Raw genomic sequence first — 26,719 nt, forward strand, 5'->3', positions numbered from 1 at the left:
AATTTGGCTTATTCGAACATTATAAGTATATCACTTGGTTTGATTGACATGCGACAAGCACGCGTTGAAGGACATGAAAAAAAGGGTTGCCCGTCGCGAGACGTGGTAGAGTGAGGAGTTGTTCCAAGGTCGTATTCCAGGAGCTTTCTCTGACACCGGTGTGCACCGCTTGCTGCGAGAGGTTCCAGGATAGGAATCGTGACGTGATACCGTGAGCACGATTTAAATAGAATCTAAGGGGTGAAAAAATTCGAAAATCTAAAAAAACAAAAATCCTCTCGAAAAATGTTGAAGAATGATATCGTTAACAGTTTTGGATTTTGATTTTTCCGTGGTAAGTTAATCGATGTACTGTACTGTCGTCTGCTCGGCACGTCTATGCCACCAACGCTTCTTGAATTGAAGGGAATTTCAGGCGTGGAAGAATTAAAATGGTGTTTCTGTGCTGCGAGACATTTTGTACACGATGGGCACAATATAATTCCAAGTATTTGCTCACTGTTTACATTTGGCGTTTGGCACTTAGCTTCTTTTGTGTTAGCATGACTGCGTTAACGCACCCCGAGTGCACTCAGGGGAATTACGTCACGACGATAACAATAATAAGTGTATTCGTGCGATTATTCACCCGGGAAACGCTCAGCACTCCTTCACAGGAGGGCTATGCATTAGCGGCGGGATATTCTCGCCAATAGGCACCAGGTGGGTTATTGCACTGCGTGATCATGAAACGTGGCAGCGGGCGTGCAGAGGAACGTCATCCAGCAGTGGATTGGTCGTGACTGATGATCCCGATTCTCATGATTCTTTTAGCCTGGAATTGCGTGGGCAGGTCAGGGGGTGGCGTTCAGGTCGGAAGTGGGGCCTGGGTCGGCCTAGTAGAATCGCAATGGATTGCACGGCTGATGGCTATGTGATACGTTTCAATGGCTATATTGTTTGTGACTGGCTGGAAATGCCATGGATACTAGTCTGCTTATACATTTCAGTGGCGATTCGGATCTATAGAGCTTGGCTGGTATCAATCAGATATTCCAATAATACGTTGGTATTAGGATCAACCACCAGGACAACCAAAGCTACTCCTGAGGCCTCACAGATTACCGCTCGGACTACCAGGACTTCCGAGACTAGAACTTAGACCACCTGGGCTACCCTTGAATACCTCTGGGACCATTGGGACGACCACTAAGGCCATCCAGACTACCACTGGGAGGGACCTTACTGACTAATGCCACGATGGCGATATGTTAAATACCTCGCCTGGTATACAGGTCATGGGTTCAATCCCGACCCTGGCGCCTGCTGTATATTTGGAGTTTGCGTGTTCTCCCCTTGGTCATGTGTGTTTTCTCTGGGTCCTCCGGCTTTTCAATCCACATTTAGAAACACGCGTTTAGAGAACTTGGCTGCTATAAATTTCCACGCGACAAGCCACTTCGTTGAGCTATCATTTGTGGTCCAGGTTGCTTCTGAAAAAAGAGCTGTATAGCTTAGTGGGCCTTACCTGGTAAAATACAAATAGTTTAGTTTTCGACTACTCTGCAGTTGACTTAGACTGTGGGAATGAGGCATCAGTGGTGTTGGAGCCAGAGTTGGGTTGTTGCAGCGTAGATTTAATTGGCCGGGGCTAAATTGGTGGAATGGGAGCCGCACAACCCCGATGCCCATCTCCCAGTGGTTCATCACAAGCATCACGGCGCAGCTTTTTTGAGCTGGAAAAGTTCCTCTGAATCTTCATTTGAATTCAAATAACACGTGCGTGGGTAGTGTCGGGTCACTCCCTTGTCCGTTATGTAACCAGATGAGATAAGAGCCCATTTATATTCGTGTATATATATACATAACGGGACCTCTCCTGTCGAAAAAGTTAAGTTTCATTAAACATACAGATATCGGTCATTTCATATCTTCTGTGTATAACCAGGTGAGCGACCACTGTGCAATGGTGAAACTTTGAAAAGGAGATATTATTAATGTCAACAATACTCAGTTGGTGAAATGTAATCCGTCACTCCCTGTAACGTTTATTGTACGGCGTTTTCTTCTGCCACCAAACTCAACACATTTGTCAGCAGCACTGCCTTTAAGATGGAAAGAAACGGAATCGGCGATGGATCTGGCGGACGGCCCTTTTTCATAATCCCTTCGCTACGAAGAGGGGCCAGCGGCCCATGACGTCTAACATGTATCCCCCCGTGTCGGGGCACTATGATTGACGAATGTGTTGACCTGTTCGTCTGTCGTTGCTAATGCACCGCTGCCAACCCGCGCGTCGCGGTGCGGGCACGCAGCTCGCCACCGGAAGCTTGCGAGTTCAAATCCTAGTCAGGGGGTCGACTCAACCCCTGCACCCCTCTTCCCTTTATGCCTCAAATTCTCCCCCCCCCCCCCTTCTCGTTAAAGCCTCCACACCATTTGAAGCGGCGTTTTGAGTTTCTCAGAGGCCGGAGCGTGCGGTGTAGCGCGATCAAACCCACGACCCGCTGGCCCGTGGCGGTGAGGCCGTTGTCCAGCCGTGGATTGACAAATGGAGCTGCCTGTGTGCGTACAATGCACTTTTTGTTCAATAAGAGACGCGACGAGTAGGCTGATAATGACACGTGGCATGCCCGATGTACCTGAGGAAGACAGCTTTCAGTAATTGCATATTGCCACATGTGACACGCGGATCAGAAACGTGGGCACCGGCAACAGTGAATGGCGACAAAAGCCGAGATGCGTTCCGAGCTGCGTGTAGATACCGCCACGCTCAAGAGTTGAGTCGAAAGGCAAAAAGCGGAGGACGTCGCGTTGACTCGTCGAGGAAGGTGGAGCGGCGTGCTTGGGAAGGACGCGTCGTTGCCCAGAAGTGGGGGACGACGGTGACGGCCAGGGGGAGGTGACGGTGCCCGACAGGACGCAAACAGCGGGGACAGCGCCGTGAGACGTGGCTACCTCTGCTGCCTCCGTGCGCAGGTCTGACGCGGGCTCTGTGCGCCTGTGTGTGGCGTTGCGGAAAACTCTGGGAGGATGTCGGCACCCTTGCACGTCTTCCGTCAAGCAGTGGATAGGCACTGGCTAATGATGTCGACGATGAGACGTACAGTACGATATATCTGTAGTTAGTGGTGCGTGTGTGCGTGCGAGAATTTTTTTTTTGCTCGCAGCTTCCTGCCTTGCAATTGGATGAACTGTTGCATTTGAAATGAACAGGGTATCTGCATGTTGCCGCATCTTATGACACCGTGCAGCTATGTCCGCTCATCCCCATTCGGGAGCTCTGCTGTGCGCCGACCCCCTCTCCCCACCCACCGCTTCAGTCCCTTGCCTTTTGTTTTCCGAAATCCATTTCGCAGACTGCAGGTGTGGCGCCGGTTGGAAGATCCATCCGCCTTTCTTCCCCCGCAGAAGAGATAATGAATCTCAATTGCCTCTCGCCAATCTTAAATAAAGGGGCATTGGATGTAATTTAATTTGCTTCCCGTGCTTTCAAAGTCCCGTAACGCGTCCTGATGATCTGTAATAAACACGAAGGGATTGCGATGGAATGAATTGGTTCCTACAGTCGTCGGCGTAATTATAAATAATAACATGCTGAGTCAGACAAAGCTGGGCTTCAAAAATAACGATGGAACAGATTGGCTAAAGACACATACGTATTATATTGATGCAGTAAGTGGGTGCTTATAACCTCTGGTGTTCCTTAGCCAGCAATGGGAATTCCATAATCCTCTCGTGGATATCTCCATAGGGCAAGCACTTTGGGCTTTGACCATGTGGTAGGCAACTCGTCAACCCAAAGAGATGATGGGCTGAGTCGGACCCTGACCAGGGTTTGAACTTTGATAGAGGTTAGTCTCGCCACAGGACCATCACCGAACTCTCCCCTCTACCCACCCTGACCACGAGCTATCATCGCTTCCAGCAAAGTGTCCTGTCAATGACTACTTACTTTTCTGATCAGTCAATATGACTTATTTGACGAACGTGTGTTCTCCAATTCGTTTGTTTCTCGGTCTCGTCGGAACTCCCAGCATGCTCGTCTTAATACCTCCTTTTCAACTTTTCAGCTTTATCTAAATTGTCTTTGTCAAAAGTCCGTATTTCTGATCCACCTGTCAGAGCAGGCAATATACACGTCTTGACAACTTTATTTTGTCCAAAAATTGCTACATTCATTTTAATCAAGTTCGATTTCTTAAAGCTACTGGATATTAGCCGCTCGTAGATAAATCCAAATTTGACATTCTTGGATTTCGGCAGAGGGAAGACAGCGGCAGGCACTGCTGTCGTGTCGCTGCGAGGCTCACAGGGAGCATTGTTGCCCCCCTCTCCACCTTGGGGAAAACCTGAAGGCAGAAGGGGAAAGAGGAAGACAAAGATGGACGCGAGAGGCGGGGGGGGATGACATTTATGAGTGGATCCATCCCAGCACACGGGGACTTTCACGAGCGCTTGTTCCCGAGAGAAAGGGCCGCCACACGTTGACCCTCGGCCTCTGAACGCGGGAGCTGACACTGATCGATGGGGGATGGATCAGTGACGGTGCCGACTCCCATCGACTCGCACCACTTGACACCCCCCCCCCCCTCTCCCGGTTTAATGACGGGCCGCCAAAACCGAACCCGGGATCCGAACCCAGGATCTCAGCGGTGCCGGGCGACTCGTCGCTCTGACCCGGCGGCGTTGGCTCCTCGGGGGCCACCGGGCCACCTCGTCGTTCAAAGAGGTCGAGTGAAATCAAGCCTCTAAGAACGATGTGAAACGTCCGATGGCGTCGTGTCGATGCGCGAGGAGGTCCGGCCGCTGTCGCCCGCTGACGCTTGCGTTTTGTCTCGGCAGGCTCTCCACCTCCTCGCGCTACTACTTCGAGGTGCTGCACAAGCAGAACGACCGCGGCACCGACCACGTGGAGGTGGCGGTGAGGATTCGCACGTCAGCAAGCAACCGGGGGGCCGTCAGCGCAGAGCTAACACTCGTGACCCCCACAGCAAGAAGGGACCTGGGTTTGATTGCTGAACCAGCAATGGAACAACTGCGGGATCCTGGGGTAGAAAATGACGCAACAGCGGCATTGGCCTTGATGGCCCCTTGACCTTGAATGGGTACTGCATTCACTGTATGGGCAAGTCGCCAACCTACTTGCTTTACTGCCAGCCCCAATGGATCCGATAAAGCCAACCTCATCGATGGATTGTTCACGGGTAAGGGAGGGAACCAACGCCCACCGCTGCCAACATCAAAGAGCTCAATGACGAAGCGACCATCGCAACCCAACGAGTGGAAAAATCAAAATTAAAGCTTAACCCCCCCACCCCTTTCCGAGCTGGGCCCAGCTTTCCTCACCAGCCCGGCGGTGGCGGGAGGGGGGGGGTTGGCGTCTGAGCCCTGTCGCGTTAGCCGCCCCCGCTAACAGGATTCGCTACGAATTAAAAAGCGCACGCCGCCTTTCAAATTCACTGCCCCGGAAAATTACGCCACGTTGCGGTATTGATCCGGGCTTTAATTTCTTGCCCCAGCCGCCCACACCCCCCCCCCGCCCCCCGCCCCAACACTCTCCATCCACCCCTGCCACCGTGAAAACAAAGAAAACTCTTCAAGCAAACGCTGTGTGATGGTGAAACGAAACGGCTGCCTGCCGAGCCCAAGCACGTCGCTTTGACTAAAGCTCTGCCCGCGTCTTTGCCATTTGCAGTGGCGACTCAACGTGCCCAGCTCCACGTTCGCCATCATCGACGCCAGACACCTCTCCCTGTACACCGGTAGGCACCGCCTCCTTAGATTTCCCCCCCCGCCCACCCCCCCGTGCCCCATCACAACCGCCACCACAGTTCCATTTGTTTTTATCGTCTCATCGGTGTGGTCCCTCGTTTCTCGCATCTCATTTGCACGGCTCCCTTCGCCGCGTCAGCCTCGATGCGACGCATATCGCTTGCGTTCCAATTTGCAAGTAGGTGCGGCCTTTGTGTCAATCCGCTGCTAGATGAAAGCCTCTCCACTGCTAGATTAAGGTCGTGGAGGATGTTTGACCACACTTGACCGTGCTGGTCAGTGCGTCTTGGCGTAGGGGAGGCTGTGACATGGGCTGGTTCAGTTGTCACTCTTTTGGCCAGGAATCGAAGTCAGGTTTTTTCCACGTTCATCGCGCGGTGCGCTAACCACTAGCCCACCGCTCCACCCGTAATGTTTTACTCATCGACGACTTATCGCCCGCATTTAGACGTGCGTGTCGTGAGGGTAAGAATGAACACGCATCGATGAATCAATGTGAAATTAAACTCCTACTCATTCGTGACTAAAACTACACTTGAGATACGGGGGGGGGGGGGGGAAGAGATGAGTTAACTTTAGTCATTGTCTCTGATTAAATATAGCTTACCGCACATCTCGGGCTGATATGATGACTTCCACGAGGTTCATAAGTGTAAAATGTAATTTAAATTAAGCTTTACTTCATCTGTCTGGCTGTAAAATATATAAATGTATTTGTGCGTTTATCCCCTTGAGCAGCATGGCTGTGCGTGCGCCTCATTCTGTCAGCGTCTCTGCGTGTCGCTTCCATCTCCGAACCCTTCCGCAAACACCCGCCCCCAGTGTCACGTTTCCTTCGTTGCAACAAAACCAGGTGACCTTCGGTTCCGGTCGTATTTACCTGTTTCTCATCGTCGCCCCCATCGTCAGCCACGCTCTCTCCGCTGTTGGGTGAAGGGCTGCCTGCTCCCGTCGCCAGCCTTGTCAATGCGGATGTCGCTGCTGCTGCTGCTGCTGTTACTATTACCCTGGCCGTTCTCATTGTGCCCCCCCCCCCGTTTTCCTCGAAGACGACTCGTTGTTCAAGATGAACGAGGTGGAGTACATCCCGCAGTCTCCCGCCAGCCACGTGGGCGGTCTGGAGAAGGCGTCGCTGCCGAGCCACTCGGCCGAGATGCTGCACCCCGACGCTCGCGACTCCCTCTACCTCAGTACGACCCCTGACCCTCTTCGCTCCCCAGACCCTCCGCTCCCCAGACCCTCCGCTCCCCCCGAACCTTTCAAGCTGGCCTGTGCACGGGTGCCCTTTGGTTATTAAATCGGAATCGTAATATTTATTTATACTGGAGGAGTCCGAAAAGCTCTTTTTCACAGATGTCCAGTCAAGGCTGATCAGAACGTTACAGCAATAAACAATACAGAAACACTGCAAGAGTGCAATGTATAGCCAAGGTAAACAAATCACTAAAAAAAAATATACGAATTGAACTCAACTATTTTATTTTATCTTACCAGGTGACGGCCCTGTGAGCTATTATCTTATTTTTTTCGGAAGCGACTTGGCCACAAACGATAGTTCGGCAAAGTGGCTTATCATGTTTGTTAGCCTATTGATGCGGTAACACCTCCTGCTTGACATAAGCGGTTACATTGCAGTGGCATTTATTCCCATCTGCAAACGGCCAGAATCGCCGTTTTGACCAGCCGGTTTTGGCAATGCTTAGCCTAAGTTTAGTTCATGTAGATTTGCGGTGAAATCGTGATAGGATCCCACTCCATTACAGGAATCTGCCATAGCAGAATCCCCATTAGAATTCCATGGAAAGTGAATGGAGATTTTATTTTTTTACATCGCAAAAGGAGAATCGCTACTCTTGCAGGAATCGCTCTGGATGGAATCTTATGACACCAATAGAATCCCTATTGGAATCGTGCGAGGTAGAATCCTAGGACTTGGATACGACTCCCAGAGCGAACCACCCAGCTGTAAACAAGGAACACGCGCACATCAATGTTCAGCTGCGGTTCCTCCGAGAGGCTCCGGCGCGCGATTCCGCCCGGCTTGTTGACGTTTCATTTTGCCAATCTGCCGCGGCGATGCAGCTCCACTGGTGGAGGCGACGGTGCTGAAGGGGATCCTGCCGGACTGCGAGTACCGCCCCTCGTACCTCCTGCACGGCTACGACCTCGACCGCTACCAAGGCCTGCAGTTCGTGAGTACCGCCCCCCCCCCTATCCGATTGACAACCACCCCCTCACCCTCACCCCACCCCCAAACCCGTGCCACTTCAGTGCAGATTCAGTTCGTTCTCCTGTCACGCGGCGGTAGTTGCGTTCCCGAAGATTGCCGCGTTATGGAAACATCCGTGTTGTAATAAACAATTTAGGGTAAAGCAAAAACTCGCGATAACACGTCGGATGTGTACGCAGGCCGAACAAAGACTGAGGCGCGTGGGTAGCATTTAGAAGCATCCAGCAGCATCCCAATGCCCTGTGTGATGCTACGCCGAGGCAGCCGTTCGACCGCTTATTCCTACTCGCGCGACGTAGTTTCATTCACTCCATCGTGTTACATCCAATTCACATCCGTGTTATAAAAAGTGTGTTCCCTAATGCATTCACCGCATTATATCCAATTCGCATCATGAAAACAACACACGTTATAGGAGAACAGGCTGTACCTTTCGCCAGCCGGGTATCTGCTTGTGCTGGGTTATGCCCTCATTTTGGGAACCGGTCTTACCCACAATGGTGGAGCCAGGATTTTCAGGTAAGGGAGGCAACCCCTCCAGCAATGAGAATTGATAGAGGAGTTGTTAGCAAGTAAGGCCTTGCCCCTTGCTTTTTATTCGACGCGTGTGCGGTGATGGCGCAGCCATCAATCGAGGGTCGAATTCGAACCGTGTTGTGTGATCGGCATCGCGCTCGCTGAAGGTGAATGCCTTCAGGAAAATCGTGTACTGTAGACGCAACTGTGCACAATTCTGCGAGTCACTTATAACTGCTTTTCCGTTACTTATTGCCAATTATGGACTCAGACTATTGTCCAATCATTTCATAGAGTCCCTGGCACATAATAATAATATGCTACACAGTGGCAGTGGGAGTCACAAAATGCTGATTTATTACTAATAAACCCCAATGATTCGATCGAAATTAGGGATTTCGATTGGATCATTTGGGGGGCACATACCACCCCCCCCCCCCCACTGGCTCCGCCATTGCTTACCCAATTGGGGATCACACACGGCCGCAATCATTGCCCACCCCCCCCCCCCCCCCCCCCCCCCCCCCCACTGCCAGGCTAATGCTCGTCTGCAGGCCAGGCGCTGCGTCACCTTGTGCCACACAGAGACAGCTACCACTGGGAGTGCCCTTTCAAATGTGCTGAGATGAGATGTGAATCGCTCTGAGATGCCCCGGGAGTATATGTGGCTGTTGCATCAAAATCCAATCGTCATCATTGTAATATGATGACGATTAATTATCTTGCTCGAGGTGCATTGCTAAAGTAATTTCAAACTAAATGACTTGTAGTTTGCATATTTGGAGTTGTTGGGTGTACATTGCAGAGGTGGGACAAAGTCATTGTTATGCAAGTCCAAATCGAGTCTGAAGTCATCAAATTCATGACTCGAGTCTGACTCGAGTCCAAGTCACATGACTCGAGTCCACACCTCAGAGGTGGGACAAAGTCATTGTTATGCAAGTCCAAGTCGAGTCTGAAGTCATCAAATTCATGACTCGAGTCTGACTCGAGTCCAAGTCACATGACTCGAGTCCACACCTCTGGTACATTGTAAATTCAGATTTATGGCAAGTGCACTGAGCCACCTTTCCGACTTGGTGTGGAAAGATTGATTCATCCTCTTTTCTGACAACCTAGTAGAATGCGTCGTTCAGGTTGGTTTGGTCATGGCCTGCGGTGTCTGGGCCTCCCTGGAAAACGACGGAGCCCTTAGTATGTGTACGTTGAACTTCAGACAAAAAAGCGCGTGGATCAGTGAGCTCCTACCTAGCCTCCCGTGTGGACAGCGCTTGGCTGTGAGCGGTGCGGTAACCGCAGTGTGGCCAGCCAGGCTTTGTGACGGCACGCGTAACTTTGTTATCGAGTGTGTCGTGGGGATCTCTGCTCTTCGTGTCCAATCCGGACTTTGAGTCGGGAGCGTTGGTGAAGCCCCGACGACCTGCTTGGCACGGTCGCTGCCGACTGCAGCATTTTGGGCGTCCCGAGTTTATTTTCTGTGACCGGGGTGAGAACTTAAGAGACGAGGATGAGCTTCGTTTGTAAGATGTGACCTGGGTTTACTAAAATTCCGAAAGAAAAAATATATTTAAAGTACAGCAATGGAAATCGGAGCAAAAAGAAACCGTGTTAAGATGTGAGAAATCGAAAATATTGTACAAACATAAATCATTGTTACGTAATACATTTCCTGTTGTGCAAGTTGGCTTGGGCAGATTATATTCGGATTGATCTTAGCACAAATACAAAAAAAACACAACACAATTTGTCAATAACACTGTACAAAATGCGAAGTTTTGGAAAATGGCCCTTCCTCAAAGTGGATAATGCCTACGCAGAATCCGCAAATTTTATTCGTTTAATAGTACAATTACATTGAAATTACAGAAGCATGAAACTTACATAGGGTGGGCCATTGTTGCGAATGCATCTAGCGACTGCCTGCTGTATTTAGCTACTCGTTGGTTCACCCTGCCATAGGGTGACCATTGTTGCTAGTGCGCCGAGCTCCTGACTATTGTGTCCAGCTGCTCCTCGGTTGACCCTGCCCACCAGGTGGCAGAGAGATGCTGGTAAGTGGCGGAGCAGGCTAAGTGGAAGTCACTGACCTGGCGGCGGCAGCAGCAGCAGCACACTGACAGCTGAGAAGGGAGCTTGCTCGGGCAATTACCACGAGCGACTCTTTTGAGGTTGCTATCGGAGAGGGAGGACGCTGCTTGGCACCGCCCAGGTTGTTTGCTCCCACGGTTGACGACTGACCTGCGACCGCGTGTGTGCGCGCGCCCCTGCTGCTCAGGCGAGCGGTGGTGTCGAGGTTAGCGCTACGCTGCGCCAACACCGGTGACGGTTATCCGAACCGGTCCTGGGCCTCCCCTAGGTCGACTCGGCCTCAAATGAGTACCCGGCGCCGGTGTCTAGTAAACATCGCCACAAGGGTGACAAAGGCGGCCGGGCGTGGCGCTGGCCACCCGTGCCGGCCTTGATAGGTGCTCGCTAACAGCACTTGCACCGGCAGTCTGTTAAGCTGTACGGGGTGGGGGGGGGTCTTTGTCTTTGCTCCGCAGGTGTACCTCTCCTACATCTACCCCAACGACTACACCCGGCTGACCCACATGGAGACGGAAAACAAGTGCTTCTACCGGGAGAACGCCTATTACCTCGAGAGGTACTTGCGCCAAAACCCTCTCCTTGGCGGGTTTTTTTTTACCCTTTTGTTCGTGTTGCCAGTTTAACTTTCTTTCTGCCATTAATTTCAATTTTTTTTTACTCTCGCTACCACTCGTGTAATAAAAATACGGCCCGTTTGCCGACCGCCAAAATTGATTTTTTTTTTTTCTGCAACGATTGGGGGCTGGTGCGTTGGCTCCGAGCGCGCGGCGTCAACCTCGTCGTATTTTTGGATCTCGAGGAGAAAGCGGCGATGCGACCGTGGGGGTTCTTGATATTTAAAAAAAAGCCTGCCGCGGCAGAAAGGTCGGCTCATCGAGCACGCGACCCCCGCGTTCAACGCTGGGGCGCCAGGCCTCCGCGCTTTAATGAAGAAACTCGTCTTCGCTTGTCAAAAGACGTCGAAGAACTTTTCTTGCTGCGTTGTCATCATTGCCGTGCGTTCTGTAGATCCGGCTGGCTGGTTGTGCACGTGCTCTTGCACGCGCCTAAGTTCACGATCTCCTCAAACTTTTCGGCAGCATTACATTTATTGCTGTCATTTTTCCATGATTTTATGCTGATGTCGCTACCGGTGGTCGTGATACGGATTGAGGAGTTTACAACGCTCCACGGTAATGGACATTACAGAGCTACCTCTTTCAGTGACCTTTGCTCCATTCAGTAGAGGTCAGCAGTTTCCCACCCACTGCCACTGCTCATTGCGCTAAAGTCAGACGAACACAACAATTCTCAGAGGTGGAATTTAGCCAACTACTGTACAAGACCAAATTCAACGGGGTGATTTTTTTTTAGCAGTCATTGGTGGCCTTGCTGAGACCATTGGCTCACTCAACTCGAGAAGTCTGCTTAATCGCAGGCTGCTGCCTGGTATCGAACCCAGGACCTTGGCGGTGCCAGCTTGGCTCCCTGACATCTGAGTCGCCATGGCCAACCACCTCAGCAGGTGATCCGTACGGTTTATCCCGGCCCGATTCGGTGTTGCTGGGCTCACGGTCGGGCCGGTGGTCACAGTGCCTGGCTCTGTGTGCGCGCTGGACCGTTTTCTTCCCCGTCTTTTTCCCTCGACTGTAATTCCACTCGTATTTTCGGCGTCGTATCGCAAGGCGATCGCTTATCATTTTGGAACTCTCCTGGGCGAGCAATGCAGCATCCCGTGTCAGAGAACAGCCCCCGAAGCCTGGTTCTCCCACGTTCATCATCCGCACGGCTGGATTCAGCCAAACCGAAAGACAAGATTCTTCGTAACGATTTTCCTTCCCCCTTCGGTCCTCGCCGACCAGGCTGAGGCCATCAATCCGCTCCACTGGGAACCCCGGAGCAATCGCGGGGGTGGCCACCTCGGATTCAAACCAAAGAATCTCGCCGGTGCCGGCTGGGCGCCCCCAACCAACACGGCGTTAGCCCCCCCCCCCCCCCAGCCACTGGGCTGTCTCGGTGTCACCCACGTTGTGATTCCGCTCGAGAGGGCACACCCCCTCCCCTCTTTCGTTGGGCTCCTGCGATTGTCGCGGTTTGTTTTTTTGCTCCCCCAAGTGACCAGTTCTTCATCAACTTCTAACACTCTTTGTTCTTTGCTCGGACACCGAGCCTCACACGTTCCCTGTGAAGATTGGCTCCTGGCTATCTACGCCATTCTTTCTCTACTCAATTACAACCGAATCATGTTATCAGCAGCAACAGCAGCCGCAGCAGCAGCTGCAGCCATGATCTCTTCACTGCTCGGTGAAGGCCTTCCCTGTCGCCATCTCTCACGGCCTCGCAGCAATCCGTTTAGCGGCTGCACAACGGGGCCAACTTTTATCGCTCCATCTCTGCGCCGGACGACCTCGCGCGCGCATTTCTTTGAGTCTAATGGAAGTGGTTTTAGCCATTAATCGTAGACCTGGCTCGGCTTCGAGGATGTGAAAAGGTGTGCTCCTTTACCAACACTGTAAACCGCAGGGCAAATATGTGAATAGCTTAGGAACAAACACAGCTCTTCTTCTCAATGCTGCTTTTACATTTGAACTGTCAACCTTGTTTACTTTTGCTTTGAATAACTCGTTCATCAGGACCGCTCGCGCGAGCGGATAGCTGTGATCTAGTTGTACCGGGCGGTCGTACTCCAGTTGTGTTCTCATCGGTATGCTGTTTGACGACTAAATCGCATGATCCAGGCGCGCACCCGCGGACCCCCATTAAACCAGATGGACAAATGCCGGTTCGTAGTACACCGCATGGCGATCCAATAAAAAGGTCAAGAAACGTGGCCACGATTCGAATCGAGTATCGAATATCGTCTTTTCTTCACCGCCTCGTTTGTGTTGCGTTCGCCGCCGTGTTCTCGTTTGTGCGTGGTCGTGTTGGCGGCAAAATAATCATCGCCCCACCCCTCCCCAGCTTGCGTATGTTTACAATCATAGTCTCGGGTTTTCAACTCGACATTTGTAGTTGTTGTTACACACATTAGTGTATCCTTTTTTTATGGAGGAGGCCACTGTTAAATTAGTAAACGGGGCAGGTGGGTTCATTTGGCGGGCAGATCGATACGTGGGGAGACATCCGTTGTCAGTCAGCAGTCAAGCAGGGATCGGTGGGCAAGTCAGCGGGGTCGCAGGGTGGACGTGCGATCAGGCAGCAAATGGGTTAAACGGTCTCCAAATGAGAATTCAAGTCACACCTTTGAATCAACAGCAATCATTTTGTTTCAAATCAGACACGGACCGATCTATGCGTCGGTTTATATACGTGTGCAGGTATTTATTTATTTATTATACGTGTGTTGTTTCTTTATTATATTTAGGATTGCTTTTTTTTGCAACCTCAAATCCTGAGCACCCAGCTGTAAAATTGTTGAAACAAACATCAATTTTAATTTATTGGAAAATGTCAACGCTTTGAAGTAAAAAAAATATATATATAAAAATCGATTTCTTTTGGCCACGTGCTCTGCGTGTGGTTTAGCTGCATGGGCCCGTGGTTACACGGACGTGTCACGATTTGTGGGGGGGGGGGGCAGGGGGGGGGGCAGCGTGGAGACAGACGTCTTCATTTTATAAACGTCTTCATTTTTTCTTTCTCTAACCCCACGGGTACGACGGCGAGGGGCGACACGCGCGTCGCGATATTTAATGAAGCGCGTTGGGACGCCTTCGCATAACGGCCCTCGATTATTATTTTAGATGTGCTGCCACTGTGGCGTTGCGGGTCGGCACGCTGGACTTGCCCATCCAGAGGTCGCCGGTCGGGTTCGATCCCCTCGTCTTGGCAGTTAAATGCCGCGGCCGGCGATCGAGCCAGCCGTGTAAATGGGTGCACGCCACGGATCGTCGATGGGTTGATCGCGTGTGGTTTGTGTGATGCGTGGCTACCCCCACCTGTGTTCCGAGACATCTGGCCAGCGCTGGAAGAGTAGGCAAAATACCCTTTGAGAGCTCCCTCTCGAGTCCTGCTTGGTTTGCGAGAGCTGACGAGATCAGGCACATTGAAGGTGATTTTGGCCAAATGACAAATCAAAGTACGTGTTTATATTGTTTCTGCAGTGTATGAGCATTTATACAATACTGTACATTTCCAGGCAGAACATTGGTTAACCTTGTTTTATGGATAAACTGGCCTCCGGCATAGCAATGTGGACTTTCTTCTGCAGCCTTAGGGATTCTTTTGGTCATGAAGAACTTCCCCAATGCCTGTTGGAGCACGGGGAACGACGACGATGATGACGATGATGCGCGACTGTTTCCATATTTAATGCTTGGTGTAAATTCTGCACGAGACCTGCGAGTTAGATCGTGTAGTTTTTCTCCTCAATTTAAGGGCCCGGTTAATCCAAGTCGAGCGTGGAACGCGCTTAATAAGCCGTAAAGAATATTTTCCCCTGCCGGCCTCCCTAAAGAAAACAAAAGAGGACGACTTACTCTGCGCCACGTTTGAGAGCTTCTTTAGGAGTCGGAAGCCTGGGCACTTTCCCGTTTTCCCAGCAGTAACGCTCGGATCGGACTCGTGACTGAATTACAAAGAGCGCCAACTCAAGATTCCTAAGACAGACCACATGAGGAGTGGGGGAAATCTACAGCTGGGCTGGGTGGTTCTGAGTTCAAATCAATTAGCCATCGTCGACTGAGATCCTGGGTTCAAATCCGGGTTCCTGTCACCCAAGATTAAACCTTGGTTTCAAGTCTCGCGAGTTGGTGGTCTCAGCCCTGTCACAGATGAGGGCAAAAGGAAAGTCAAGAACGTTAAATCTTGTTTGCACTGTGATGAAGGTGCATATCCTAGTATGTGGTTGAAATAAGTCGGAGGGAGCTCAGATGTAGTTCTGTCGTATTCGATTCTGTGGGCACATTCTATAACAAACGGGGCTCTGCTTTGCTCTGCAAGAGGTCAGAATAGCCGTTCAAGTCTCACGTGACACCGATAGCAAAATCAGAACATCATTGTTCGTTTCTCAATCCGCTTGCCCTGGTGAGGGTCGCAGTGGCAGCATGTTGAGTAAGGGCAGTCCCCAGACCTCCCTTTCCCTGGCGACAAACTCAAACTCTTCCTGGGGAATTCCCAGGCAGTTCCCAGGTCAGTCGAGCGACATAGTCCTGCCAGAGTGTCCTGGGCCCGCCCTGGGGTCTTCGCCCATAACAACATTGTGAAAAAGAAAAAACTAAATGAAAACAGCCACAGATGACTGATGAGCTCAACTCCAATGCTGCTACTCTTGCACACAATGAGAAGCAAAGGAAGACCGGGACGAACCTTTACTTTTCCCAATGCAACCGAGCTGAGCTGGGGCTGTACCAAGCCAGTCCTGCATAGCTCAGGATCCAATACCATGTATTTTCCACTGCAGAACCGGAGCCGTGCTAGTGAAGTCACACACGTCGCATATTCAAGTGTACCGACGGAAGCAACGGTTAATAACGAAAATCAATTAACCCCACCCCTTGCCCTGCTTGGCCTCGAGTTAGATGAAGGGTCAGCAGCCTGCAGCTCCGGAGCCGCGTGCAGCTCTTCAAGGACTGCTTCGTGACTTAATTTATTAAGGACGCACCGTCTTGTACTCAGAGTGCATTGCCTCTCTTGAAATATTGAGTTTTTTTTCACCGAATTCTTAAACAAATGGCTGCTCTTCTCGTTATTATATATTGGTTTGCCGACTCCTGAGCTAGATTCAGAAGCCTTGTGAGCCTTGCGAGTTTCACGGATTCGTTGAGGCTCGACTCGGCAAATAGCCAGTGGGAAGACGACCCGAACCGCCGGGGCCCACCCACGCACCGTCATGGCCTGGGTTTGCCGGTGGGAAAGGGCGGTGTTGGACACGTTCAGCATGGACGCTTGGATCGGAGCTGGATTTTGAACAGGAGACGGTCAACGTCAACATCACGGAAGGACTGGAAGCAGCGGGCAGCGTGCCCCATCTGGCTGTCTGACCTCCGGCATGTTAATTCGTCCTCGTGCTTGTAATCCGATGTGGAACTCCGAGGGCAAGATGCTCCATTACTTACTCGTCGGACGATGCTCATCTGTGTTGTTGATCCGGAGCCAGGAGCTGGAATTGCATGTTCCCTCCAGAAAGAGCCCCGCTCGCTCGCTCGCTCCGTAGTGAACACGAAGGCAGCCGGCGTTAACTAGCCAGGCAGCCGTGCAACGACCCACCCCTCCCAGCGACGCGATGAATCATCACGATTTAGGACCGCGGTTAAATTCAACATTAGCTTTTATTTTTCCGTCTCGTTATTTTTAACCCTCTTGTTAATGTTGTTTCTCGGTTTTGGTTCATTGTTGTGCCCGTTTTATATTTTTCACTGCTTTGTTCCAAGCGTAACATCGATTTGCATAAACCCTAAGTAATTGATGCTTACGCGCACACAGTCCGATGCGTGTGATCGTGAGTGTAAGAATTGCTTTGAATTGATGCGCTGTTGCACACCTATTGCCTTTCTTGCAGTACAACCGGTGGTGGTGGTAATGGTGCACCGAGTCAACGTCGACCCAGAATTGAACTCACAATCTGGCACTCGTGGTGTGCTCGGCATTCGAGTGAATAAGCGCTCCGAGCGTGTATGGAGGCAAGAATATGTGCCCGGTCCTGATCGCTTTAAACGCAGGCGTTTGGCCTTGTCAGTGCCGATGCGAATTCAAATGTCAACACACGGGGAGAGCAGCAGACACCCGGGCCGCACGTGTGAGAGTGTCAGGTTTTTGGTTGCGTTGAGGATGGAGTGCTGCCCTCTCCAGGCCAAACGGAGCACAGCCCCCCCCCCCCCGCCCCCAGGAGCCGCTGTGGAATGAATCGTTGAAGAATGCTGCATTGGCGGCAGGGGTGCAAAAACACAATTAACAGCAAACGTGAACGCACTCGTCGACAACGATGCCTTAAAATAATATATTTTATACATAATATATATAATCGGTAAAGTTTCAAGCATTGACCCTTCCGTGCCCTGTGAGCCATTGCCTGAAGGGCCATTGCCTGAAACGTCACCGATTTTCTTTTTTGTTTTAAAGGCAGTGTTGTTGACAAGTTTGGTTGAGTTTTTTTAGTCACGAATTCAAAATGTGCTACACACCAACTGAGGAAAAATCGCTTTCCAAAATGACTGGCGCTGCCACCCGCGCAGGTTTGGCTTCTACCGATACATGAAGATGGACGCGCCGGAGCCGCGAGCGGGACTCGCAGCTCAGCAGCCGCAGAGACGGGACGGAGAAAACAACGGCAGCCTCTGGGAGGACCGGGGCTCGGACGGTGAGGCCCACGGCACAGCCTGCGGCGTTCCGTTCCACAACGCGCTGCTTTCCCCCCACGCGTGCCGTGCTCGCCCCCCCCCCAACCCCTGCCCCAGAGGTCACAAACGGGTTTTGATTCCTTACCCGTACCCGTACCTGGCCATACCCGTACCTGGCTGGGTACGGGTAGGGTACGGGTATCGGGTACCTGATTGCGACCTCTGGGATGAAGCCATGTTGCAGGCGCGGGTGGGTTGATTCTAGGAACTTGAATTGTGAGAAGAGACAAGACGTTGGGAAATGAGTGACAAACGGTGACTCACCAGTGACTCACTGTCTACCCATACCCTGTACCCGGCCGCACCAGGGTCGCAAACGGATACCCATACCCGGCCGGGTACGGATAGCCTGGTATCGGGTAGGGTAGCGGGCATCAGGGTACCCGGTTACGACCTCTGCCCTGCCCCTCAAGAGTATTTCTTACGAGCCACTCTGCGTCTTGGTCAGCTCTCGCCTCTGATCGGGAAATTAAAATGAGCGATTTTTCCCCACCCCCGGTGTTCAGCCCCACGAACTATGTTGAAAGCTGTTCGATCAATCCTCTTAGCTCCGAGAAGCGTTCTCAATTTAATGTCGGGACTGCTTCTTCCGTATGGTCTCCGCGCAGTCCCTCCAAGCAGATCCAATACGGTGGCGAGATGTTCACTACCTCGCCTGGTATACAGGAGCTCGTGGGTTTGATCCCCACCCTGACGATACCTGCTGTGTATTTTGAGTTTGCATGTTCTCCCCGTGCTCGCATGGATTTTAATCCTGGTCCTCCAGTTTGTCCCTCCACATTTAGAATCAACATGCGTTTAGAGTATTTGGCTGCTCTAAATTTCCACGTGATAATAAGCCACTTCGTTGAGCTATCATTTGTGGCCAGGTTCGCTTCTAATGGAGACCCGTATAGCTCAGTGCGGCTTACCGATAAAATATTATTTTGATCGTTTAGTTTTAGTTTATGATCGTCGTTCTCCCGCTTCTTGACCCCTGTCACCCTCAGCGCTGGACCCCAGGGACCAGTTCTACGATGACGACGGTGGCGGTGGCATTGGCGGTGGCGTTGGCATTGGCGGTGGCATTCACCCCGACGGTCTGCCCGACCGCGCCGCGAACGAAAACAACGAGGAGGAGGTGGACGAGGAGGAGTACGATGACGAGGAAGAGCAGGAGGAGGAGCCGCAGCAGCCGGAGCTGGCCCCGCCGGACCGCGTGCGCCGCCATGCGCCTCAGCACGGCGCGGTGGACATGGAGAACGACGAGCGCGAGCCGGATCGACGGCACCGGCGAGAACGCGGGCGAGAGAACGGGCGGGAAGGCGGGCGAGAGAACGGGAGGGAACGCGGGCGAGACAACGGGCGGGAGGGCAAGCGAGAGAACGGGAGGGAACACGAGCCCACTGCAGGGCGGCCTGCCGCGGGGGGCGATCAACACCAGGCGGAGCAGCAGCACGCGCTCCCCCCTCACAACCGCGCCTTCCCCGTGCAGTGGTTTGTCGCCAATCACGATGCCGGCGCCGTGCTGGGGGAGCCGGCCGCCGGGCCCCGTGCCGGCGTCACGGGCGGCAGGCGCAGGAAGCACAAGAGGAGGAGGAGGCCCGAGCGGCCGGAAGTCCGGGAGGCGGGCGGCCGGGTGGAAGCGGCGGGGGCGGCCGCGGCGGCGGCGTGGCCGGCCGCGGACGAGGGGCGCGCCGGGCCGCGGCGCAGGGACTACGGCGACGATTTTGACGACTACGCGTTCCAACGCCGGCGGAAGCTCTTCGGGCTGGACGGCAACCCGAGCCCCGCGGTGCTACGGGGAGCGGTGGAGGATGGGGGGGGCGGCGATGGGTTCGCTGCGCCCGCCGCTGCCGAGGTCGGAGAGCCGCGGCGTCGGTTCGACGACGACGACGCCGCAGCCGCCGCTCGGCCTCGCGGCAAATCGCGAGATTTTCGGGAAGCGGTTCGCGGTGCGGGGAATGAATCCGCCGAAGCCGCGGCCGCCCTTCGCGCCTACAAGGCGGCACACAACGCAAAGAGGAGGCGTAAGAACGTGAGGAACCAGAGGGACGCGAGGGAAGACTGGTCACGGTTTAGCCGCCGCAGCCCAAGGAGGGGACGGTGTGGTGGTGAAGGACGTTGCTGATGGTGAAGTGGCAATCGGTAATAAGAAGCGTCAACCTTCTAAACGGCGCGGTCTCGGCCCGCAAGGAGGGGCGAACGACGTGGATCCAAAGCAGAAGGTGGCGGTGGACCTCCCCCTCGTCAATGCCGGGGGAGTCGGCAAGAACGCTTCCCGCGAAATACCCACGGGGGCCTCTGTCGCCACCAGAAGCGGCGTCGTGGCGGGGCGCGACCGAGACGAAGGGGCAGCAGTGGAGAAGGTCGGCGAGGCGCCGGAGAAGAACGGCACGCGACCGCCGCAGAGCGCCAACGCCACCGACGGCGCCATCAAACCCGCCGCCTCCCAGGCCCCCGCATCGGCGAGATCCACCACGCCCCCCACGCACGCTGCCGACGAGGAGCCACGCAGGAACGAGGCCAGCTCGCGGAGGATGGCCAAACGGAAGCGGGATCGCAACGGCGACCGCAGGTCAGAGGTCATTTTCGCCAACCACGCGGGCCGCGGCCAGGAACGTGGGGGCGGTCCAGGTGACAAGGCGGCAGCCGCAGCGGGAAACGACGACAACAACGACGACAACAACCGCGGCTCGCGGGTCGAGAAAAACGGGCACGAAGCCTCCCCAGGCAACCGTGGGGTCCAGCGCTGGGACGACCGAGTCGCAAAGGGGCTACCCACGCGGCGACCAGGGGCCGGGGCGGCGCCGAGCCGCTGGCGGCGGTCGGGGACGACGGAGACGCCGCCGCCGGCAGGAACGAGGGGCCGTGGAACTCGCTGTCGTCCTTTGACCCGAACGACGATGGCGACGACGCGCGGGCCGGAGCGGTCGAGGACGACGGCGGGAGGGCCGACGACCTCGGCCGCGGGATCAGGGACGGGCGCAGGCGGCGGGGGCGCGCAGGAGGGCGGGGGGGCCGTGGCGGGGGGCGCAGCAAGTGGAGCTGGGCCGTGGAGGAGGAAGAGGAGGCGGACTGGAAGCGCACCTTCAGCATCGGCGAGACCGACTTCCAGTTCCTGCGCTCCGACTGGATCGACCTGCGCTGCAACGTGTCGGGCAACCTGCGGCTGCGAGAGGAGGAGGCCCAGGCTGTGGCGAACGTCATGATGGAGAACCTGGGCCGGGTGCATCCCGAGTGAGTGCGCGCGTGTTCACAAAGACAAAGATCCCCGGCCCCCGTGTAGCTGTTAAAGACTGTTGTGGCAGGTACGAAGGCCGGCACGGCACACAAGGGGGTGGGTGGCCAGCACCATGCCCGACCGCCTTTGTCTCCCAGTAGCGATGTTTACACACCGTACCAGGTACGCATTTGAGGATGAGTCGGCCTAAGGGGAGGCTCGGGACCGGTTCAGATAATTGTCACTGGTGTTGGCCGTGACCAGAAATCGAACTCAGGGTCGCTGGGTTCATTGAAAACCGCGCTCAACTGTGACACTTCCGCTCCCCGCACATACGCACGCTTGAGATGAACATTACTCTCATGGGTTAGAGTGAGTGGGAAAGTCGCTTGAAAGGGATCTCAGAGCTCGCCCTATGACATCCCCTTCCAATGGGGCGTTCCGCCGCACTGACCTGCGAGAGGTGTTAAGGGCCACCTGGCCTCACGACATGACGCCGTTACCACAATCGAGATGCTCAAAAAAATTTGAACCCAAACCCCCCTCGGCTTAGCCGATTCGGTGCCCCGACCTCGGAGCCGGCTCGGCCACCGTAAAGAATGTACAACATCCCGGGTGAATCGGTGATTCTTCACGGGATTTACCTGCACCTCATCCCACTCTCCCCCCCTCCCCTGCGCAGCCTGTACGAGCTGCGCCGCGTGGTCAACGTGGAGAAGCGCCGCGACCGCGTCAAGGGCAACCGCTACCTCCTGGAGCTGGAGCTGCTGCACCGTCCGTCGGGGCGGCTGGCACGCCTCTCCCACTACGTCTTCGCCCCGCTGCCGGCGCGCACCTCGGGCCAGGTCGCCGACGGCGGAGGCGGCGGCGTCGGTGGCGCCGCCAACGCGCCGCCGCTCTCGCTGTGCCTGCCGCGGGGCTTCGCGTGGAAGCCGGACGTGATGGTCTACTTCGTCGTGCCCGGTGAGGGACGCGCGGGGGGGTGCCAGCGCACTGCGCGAAACGCGGCTTGGTTTTTCTCTACTACCATGGATTGATACTCGAAACCTCGGTTGGAAAAACCCGTGGTGGGCGAGGGATTGCTGCATGCGTCTACAGATTGTGAGCTCCTCTAGGACTACTCCAACCTGCTGTTGAACAGTGGGCACAGCAGGTGGCAGCATTCGTCTTTGACGGGAGCAAAAACCGAAGTAGCTTATGTAGCTCTCTCTCTCTGTCCACGAGGGGTGTGGCCTCCACCTCGTCCATGGCCGTGAAGTCTCTCGTGTGAAACCTCACATTGCCTTTTGGGAACACTCGGGGCAACATTGTACAATACAACAAATAAACCGGTTTCAAGGAATGGGGGTCGTCTCTCGGACCACTCTGTATCCCGACTATTCTATACGCTGAGCTGGTAGCCCCCGAGATCCTGCGTTTGTCAGATGGAGAAAGTTGATGATCTCAGCCCAGTCTCCAGTGACTGCACACACACACACACAAAACCCCTCATCATGTTCCGTTCGGGCGAACACCTAATTTGGCTAAATTCCAACACTAAGAATCAAAGGAAATATCAGTTACAATCTCACGCGATGAACATTAAACTCAGGGACGGCGTGTTGGAAAGTGCTTTGTTGACTAGAGGTCACATTGAGGGGGCCTCGGAGCTAGTTCTGTGATCTCTGCTTCTGGGGGCCATTCTCGAACATTAAAGTTTGCAATTAGTTGCAAACGTTTTATCGTCTCACGGACGTAACCCCTTACAGAAGAATCGTGGACATCGTGGAAAAAAGGCAAAGGAAGTAAGAGCGAGCTGACAATCCAGTCCCCACGGATGAAGTTTTCGCTCCTGCTTTGTGGGGGGTTTGTTCGTACACAGAAACGTGCACGTGGGAGGGAACACACAAACGGAGGAAGGCATGGGTTCGGGGCGCGCACTCTTCACGCTCGAATTCCAACTCGCACAAATCCTTCATGCTGGCACGAAGCTGAATATAATGTTGTTATTTATTAAGTTAGTTCACGCAGATGTTGACTGCAATGCCGCGCTGTGCTTGACCTGCCCGTCGCGCGCGTCCGTGCGGTGCAGTGAAGAACCAGGGCCGCTGGGTGCAGCAGTTCATCTGGGACATGGAGGCGCTGCACCGCGCCACGGGCGACCAGCGCTTCGGCGTCGTCATCGCCGACTACTCCAGCGAGGACATGGACGTGGAGAAAGCCCTGCAGCGCAGCTCCCTCCCCCGGTGGGTGTTCTCACTTCCTCATCATCCTCCTCATTCTGCTAGCCATTCTCATCCTCACTCTCTCCATCCTCATTCACGTCCTCCTCATCCTTCTCATCCTCCTCCAGCACCTCCCGTGCATAAGTTTTCTCCAGTTTACTTCCATATGCAAAACGGTCAAGAAAATCGGTCGAATAAAATCCCGATTTGTGACCTTTGAGACTCAATGAGGCTTTTCAGGATACAGGGCCGAGCGGTATGTTACAGTACGTGGAATGATACAGTAACGCGGCGGCGTACACTCAGTCATTTTACCCGCCATCTCGCTGTGTGTGCGTAGTAGTACATCGTATCTCGCCAAACTTTATCGTTACATTATTTGCGTGCAAATTGTTTTTCGCTTAACACGGCACTTTTCGGGAACGCATCTACCACTGCCGCGTCGTTAAATGAGGACCTGCTGTACTATCCTTCCCCCCGCGGTGCGAAAGACGTTCAGCATACATGCAACATACATACTCTCTTTCCCGTTGCCACCCCTGCTCCCGTGCCCCAGGTATCACTACGTGAAGCTGCAAGGGAACTTTGAGCGATCGGCCGGCCTGCAAGCCGGGGTCGACGTCATCAAGGTAGTCACGCGTTGCCGTGAGCACCTGACATCGCCTCCGGGCGAGGTGGCCTGGGTTCGAGTCCAGGTTCCACCCACCCGTGGTTAGACCCGGCTTCTCAACTGTAGTGAGTTGATGATCTCAGCCCGGTTTATGCTAATTGCTCAAAACAAACAAAAAATGCTGCCAAATTTGTTTCTGCACTCAATTTGCCCAAATTCCAAAGCTGAGATCATCAATATCGCTTTGACTGTCACGTGACAAACATTGCTCCCGTATGCAGAGCAGGCGAGAAAGTGCTTCCCACCACCGTGTGTAGACCAGACGTCATGTAAGCGAGCTCAGGAGTGGGTCTCCGGTGTCCACTTCAAGTGGGCCTGTTCTCGAACACGGAGGGCTGCATGCACTGCCGTGTGCGGGAGCTCCGCGTGGACGGCCCGTCTCGCTCGCGATGCGATCCCGATAGCGTCGTCGGAACAAATTGGCGAAACGCTACAGTAACCACAGTGCCATTGGTGCAGAGCGCGAGCCAATCGCTTGCTCAGGTAGGAGCGAGCAGGTCACGAACTTCCCCGGCCGATGAATTCCTCCGAATCCACGGGTTCCCTACGTGTACCTCACCCGGTCGGCAAAATAAAACCGGCGACTTCTGTGCGTCACGGTAACGCGTGCGGCGCTCGCCCCCGGGGACGTTTGGAGACGTTTGGAGACGTTGGGAAACGTTGGGGAGACGTTGGGGAGACGTTAGAGACCCTCCCCCCCACCGCCCCACCCCCGTGGCACTTTCACAAAAGCCGGTTTGCGCGCGCGTCGTCATCGCGGTCGGATTCCAAGCCGCAATTAAATATAGACAAAGCAAACGCCCTGTGTGTAGGTAACACAGCGGGCGTGCCTGGCTGGAGGCACCTGTAAACTCAGCGCCGTAATCGCATCAGTGCAGTGCAGATAGCCGCTGTCTAAGTGGCGGTGGGCATATTGTTGGTGATAGAGCCTGACTGGCTGCGTTGTGTGTGTGTGTGCGTACGTGCTTCTGCCCGTCTGTGCACTGTGCGTGTGTGTCATTGATGGATGTTCGTGCGTCTGTGTGCGACATGCGAAGGCTGCATTCCATCAGCTACACTCGTGCAATGTGTACGGGAGGAACGATTACCGCTCCTCCCGATGCCCATAAAGAAAAATCGAGAGTTCAGCTTGCGTGACAGGTTTGTTTAATCGCCTTAAAAAGAGGTGAAAGTGGAAAAATGTCAAAAGAAACCCCACATGGGCGAGGTTTGGTTGCTCTTGTTCCAGACTGTGGCGGTGCAAGTACGTTCCAAATCCTCCAGGCTTGTCTTCACCTTCAAGTTGAAGGTTGCTTGGCAACCGTGGGTGGCACATCTGCTTGGCACGTGTGTACGTGCGGCGTCGTTAAACGTTTTTGTAGAACTGAAGATAGAGAGGAACGGGAAAGGTGTGCTGGGAGGCGGGAGCGGAGGTTGTTTTAAATTACTTCAGCAGTTTGCTTTTCTTTCAGTTGCCGCAATTTATTGTATTGCTTTGGTGGGAGGGAGAAGGAGTTCCTGAGACCCCGATGGGAGCGCCTCATCACGCCACGCCCTAGAAATTCCCCAGGCCCCAACGGCCGCCGGCTTCTCACAGCCCCCAGCGCGAGCCGCTCGGGTTTCTCCGCATTGTTCCTCCTTGAGTCGGTCACACCAGACGCAATCCGCGATGCGATTTAAAACCTAAAAACTAAACTTTTAGCGTAATAGATCACGATGTTTCGATCGCCTGAAGACGATCGCGTGTGTTGCGATCGAACGTCGTGATCTTTTATTTCTATTTACGTGACTTCACCGAAAGGCCCAAAGAGGATGAATTCCTGCAGTCACGAAAGCTTTAAATCAAGATTCAAACTTTTAGCATCGTTTAAGACTTTAGCGACTAAACTAAACTGTTTTTTTCATCAGGTAAAGCCCATTGAGCTATTCGCTCTTTTTCAGAAGTGACCTGGTTATCACAAATGACAGCTCAACGAAGTGGTCGCTTATCACGTGGAAGTCTATAGCAGCAGCCATGTACTCTAAACGCGTGAAGTTGCTTCTAAATGTGGAGGGGGAAAAACTGGAGGACCCGGAGAAAAATCCACGCGACCACGGAGAGAGAGAGACACGCAAACTCGACATATACAGCAGGCGTCAGGGTCAGTATCGCATACACGACCTCCTGTATACCAGGCGAGGTGGCTAACATCTCGCCACCGCAGCGGATAAACACGTCTGACTACCGCACGGCAGTGCGAGCGATAGAGGGCAGCAACACAGCACACTCCATTCTTCAGTCGCGTGAAACGAAAGGTTATTCAATTAGCAAGCGGATGGAGGAGGACAGGGGACTGGGGGGGGGAGCACGTTTTTTGAATTCGTGTAGTGAGGTCGAGTGGATTTACATGGATTTGAATCGACGGTTTAGAGGCAGTAAATCCAGTTTCTGTGGAATTCGATTGGGTGGTTGGGGAATGTGGCTGACCGTTCTGTCTCTTCTGTGGCTTTCTACCCATGTTGTTGTCCATCAGATTTGCAATCAGCTTGTTTGAGTGTTATCCCCTCCGATGCGTGGGTGTTCTTCGAGTGTTGGGGAAACGTCACTCATGGCAAAAACACTCTGTGGTGTCAACTGGGCAACGATAATGTCGACGATGACGACGACGACGACGGCAACGACGATAACAACGATGTGGCTGTGCCGGCAGACGTGCAGCTAGACCCCCACAACGTTCCGTGGTGACCGCATTAATCGCAGTGCCGCTCCTGACGTCAGCG

The 26,719-nt window shown here is 53.7% G+C and overlaps 1 protein-coding gene across 1 annotated transcript in view; it reads left to right on the forward strand.

The window, feature by feature from the left end:
• Positions 1-26,719, forward strand: part of LOC133351310 (N-acetyl-beta-glucosaminyl-glycoprotein 4-beta-N-acetylgalactosaminyltransferase 1-like) — a 110,226-nt gene that overhangs the window by 67,485 nt on the left and 16,022 nt on the right. Inside the window, exons 8-19 of the mRNA XM_061566410.1 lie at positions 4,825-4,903; positions 5,678-5,744; positions 6,804-6,944; positions 7,837-7,946; positions 11,044-11,144; positions 17,740-17,864; positions 18,894-20,012; positions 20,083-20,461; positions 20,524-21,123; positions 21,789-22,069; positions 23,178-23,331; positions 23,867-23,939. Of these exons, the coding sequence (XP_061422394.1) occupies positions 4,825-4,903; positions 5,678-5,744; positions 6,804-6,944; positions 7,837-7,946; positions 11,044-11,144; positions 17,740-17,864; positions 18,894-20,012; positions 20,083-20,461; positions 20,524-21,123; positions 21,789-22,069; positions 23,178-23,331; positions 23,867-23,939 (3,229 nt within the window). The remainder of the gene's footprint in view (positions 1-4,824; positions 4,904-5,677; positions 5,745-6,803; positions 6,945-7,836; positions 7,947-11,043; positions 11,145-17,739; positions 17,865-18,893; positions 20,013-20,082; positions 20,462-20,523; positions 21,124-21,788; positions 22,070-23,177; positions 23,332-23,866; positions 23,940-26,719) is intronic.

This window comes from Lethenteron reissneri, chromosome 37, assembly GCF_015708825.2.
Source record: "Lethenteron reissneri isolate LAM-NWPU_2019-01 chromosome 37, ASM1570882v1, whole genome shotgun sequence".
Taxonomy (NCBI): domain Eukaryota; kingdom Metazoa; phylum Chordata; class Hyperoartia; order Petromyzontiformes; family Petromyzontidae; genus Lethenteron; species Lethenteron reissneri.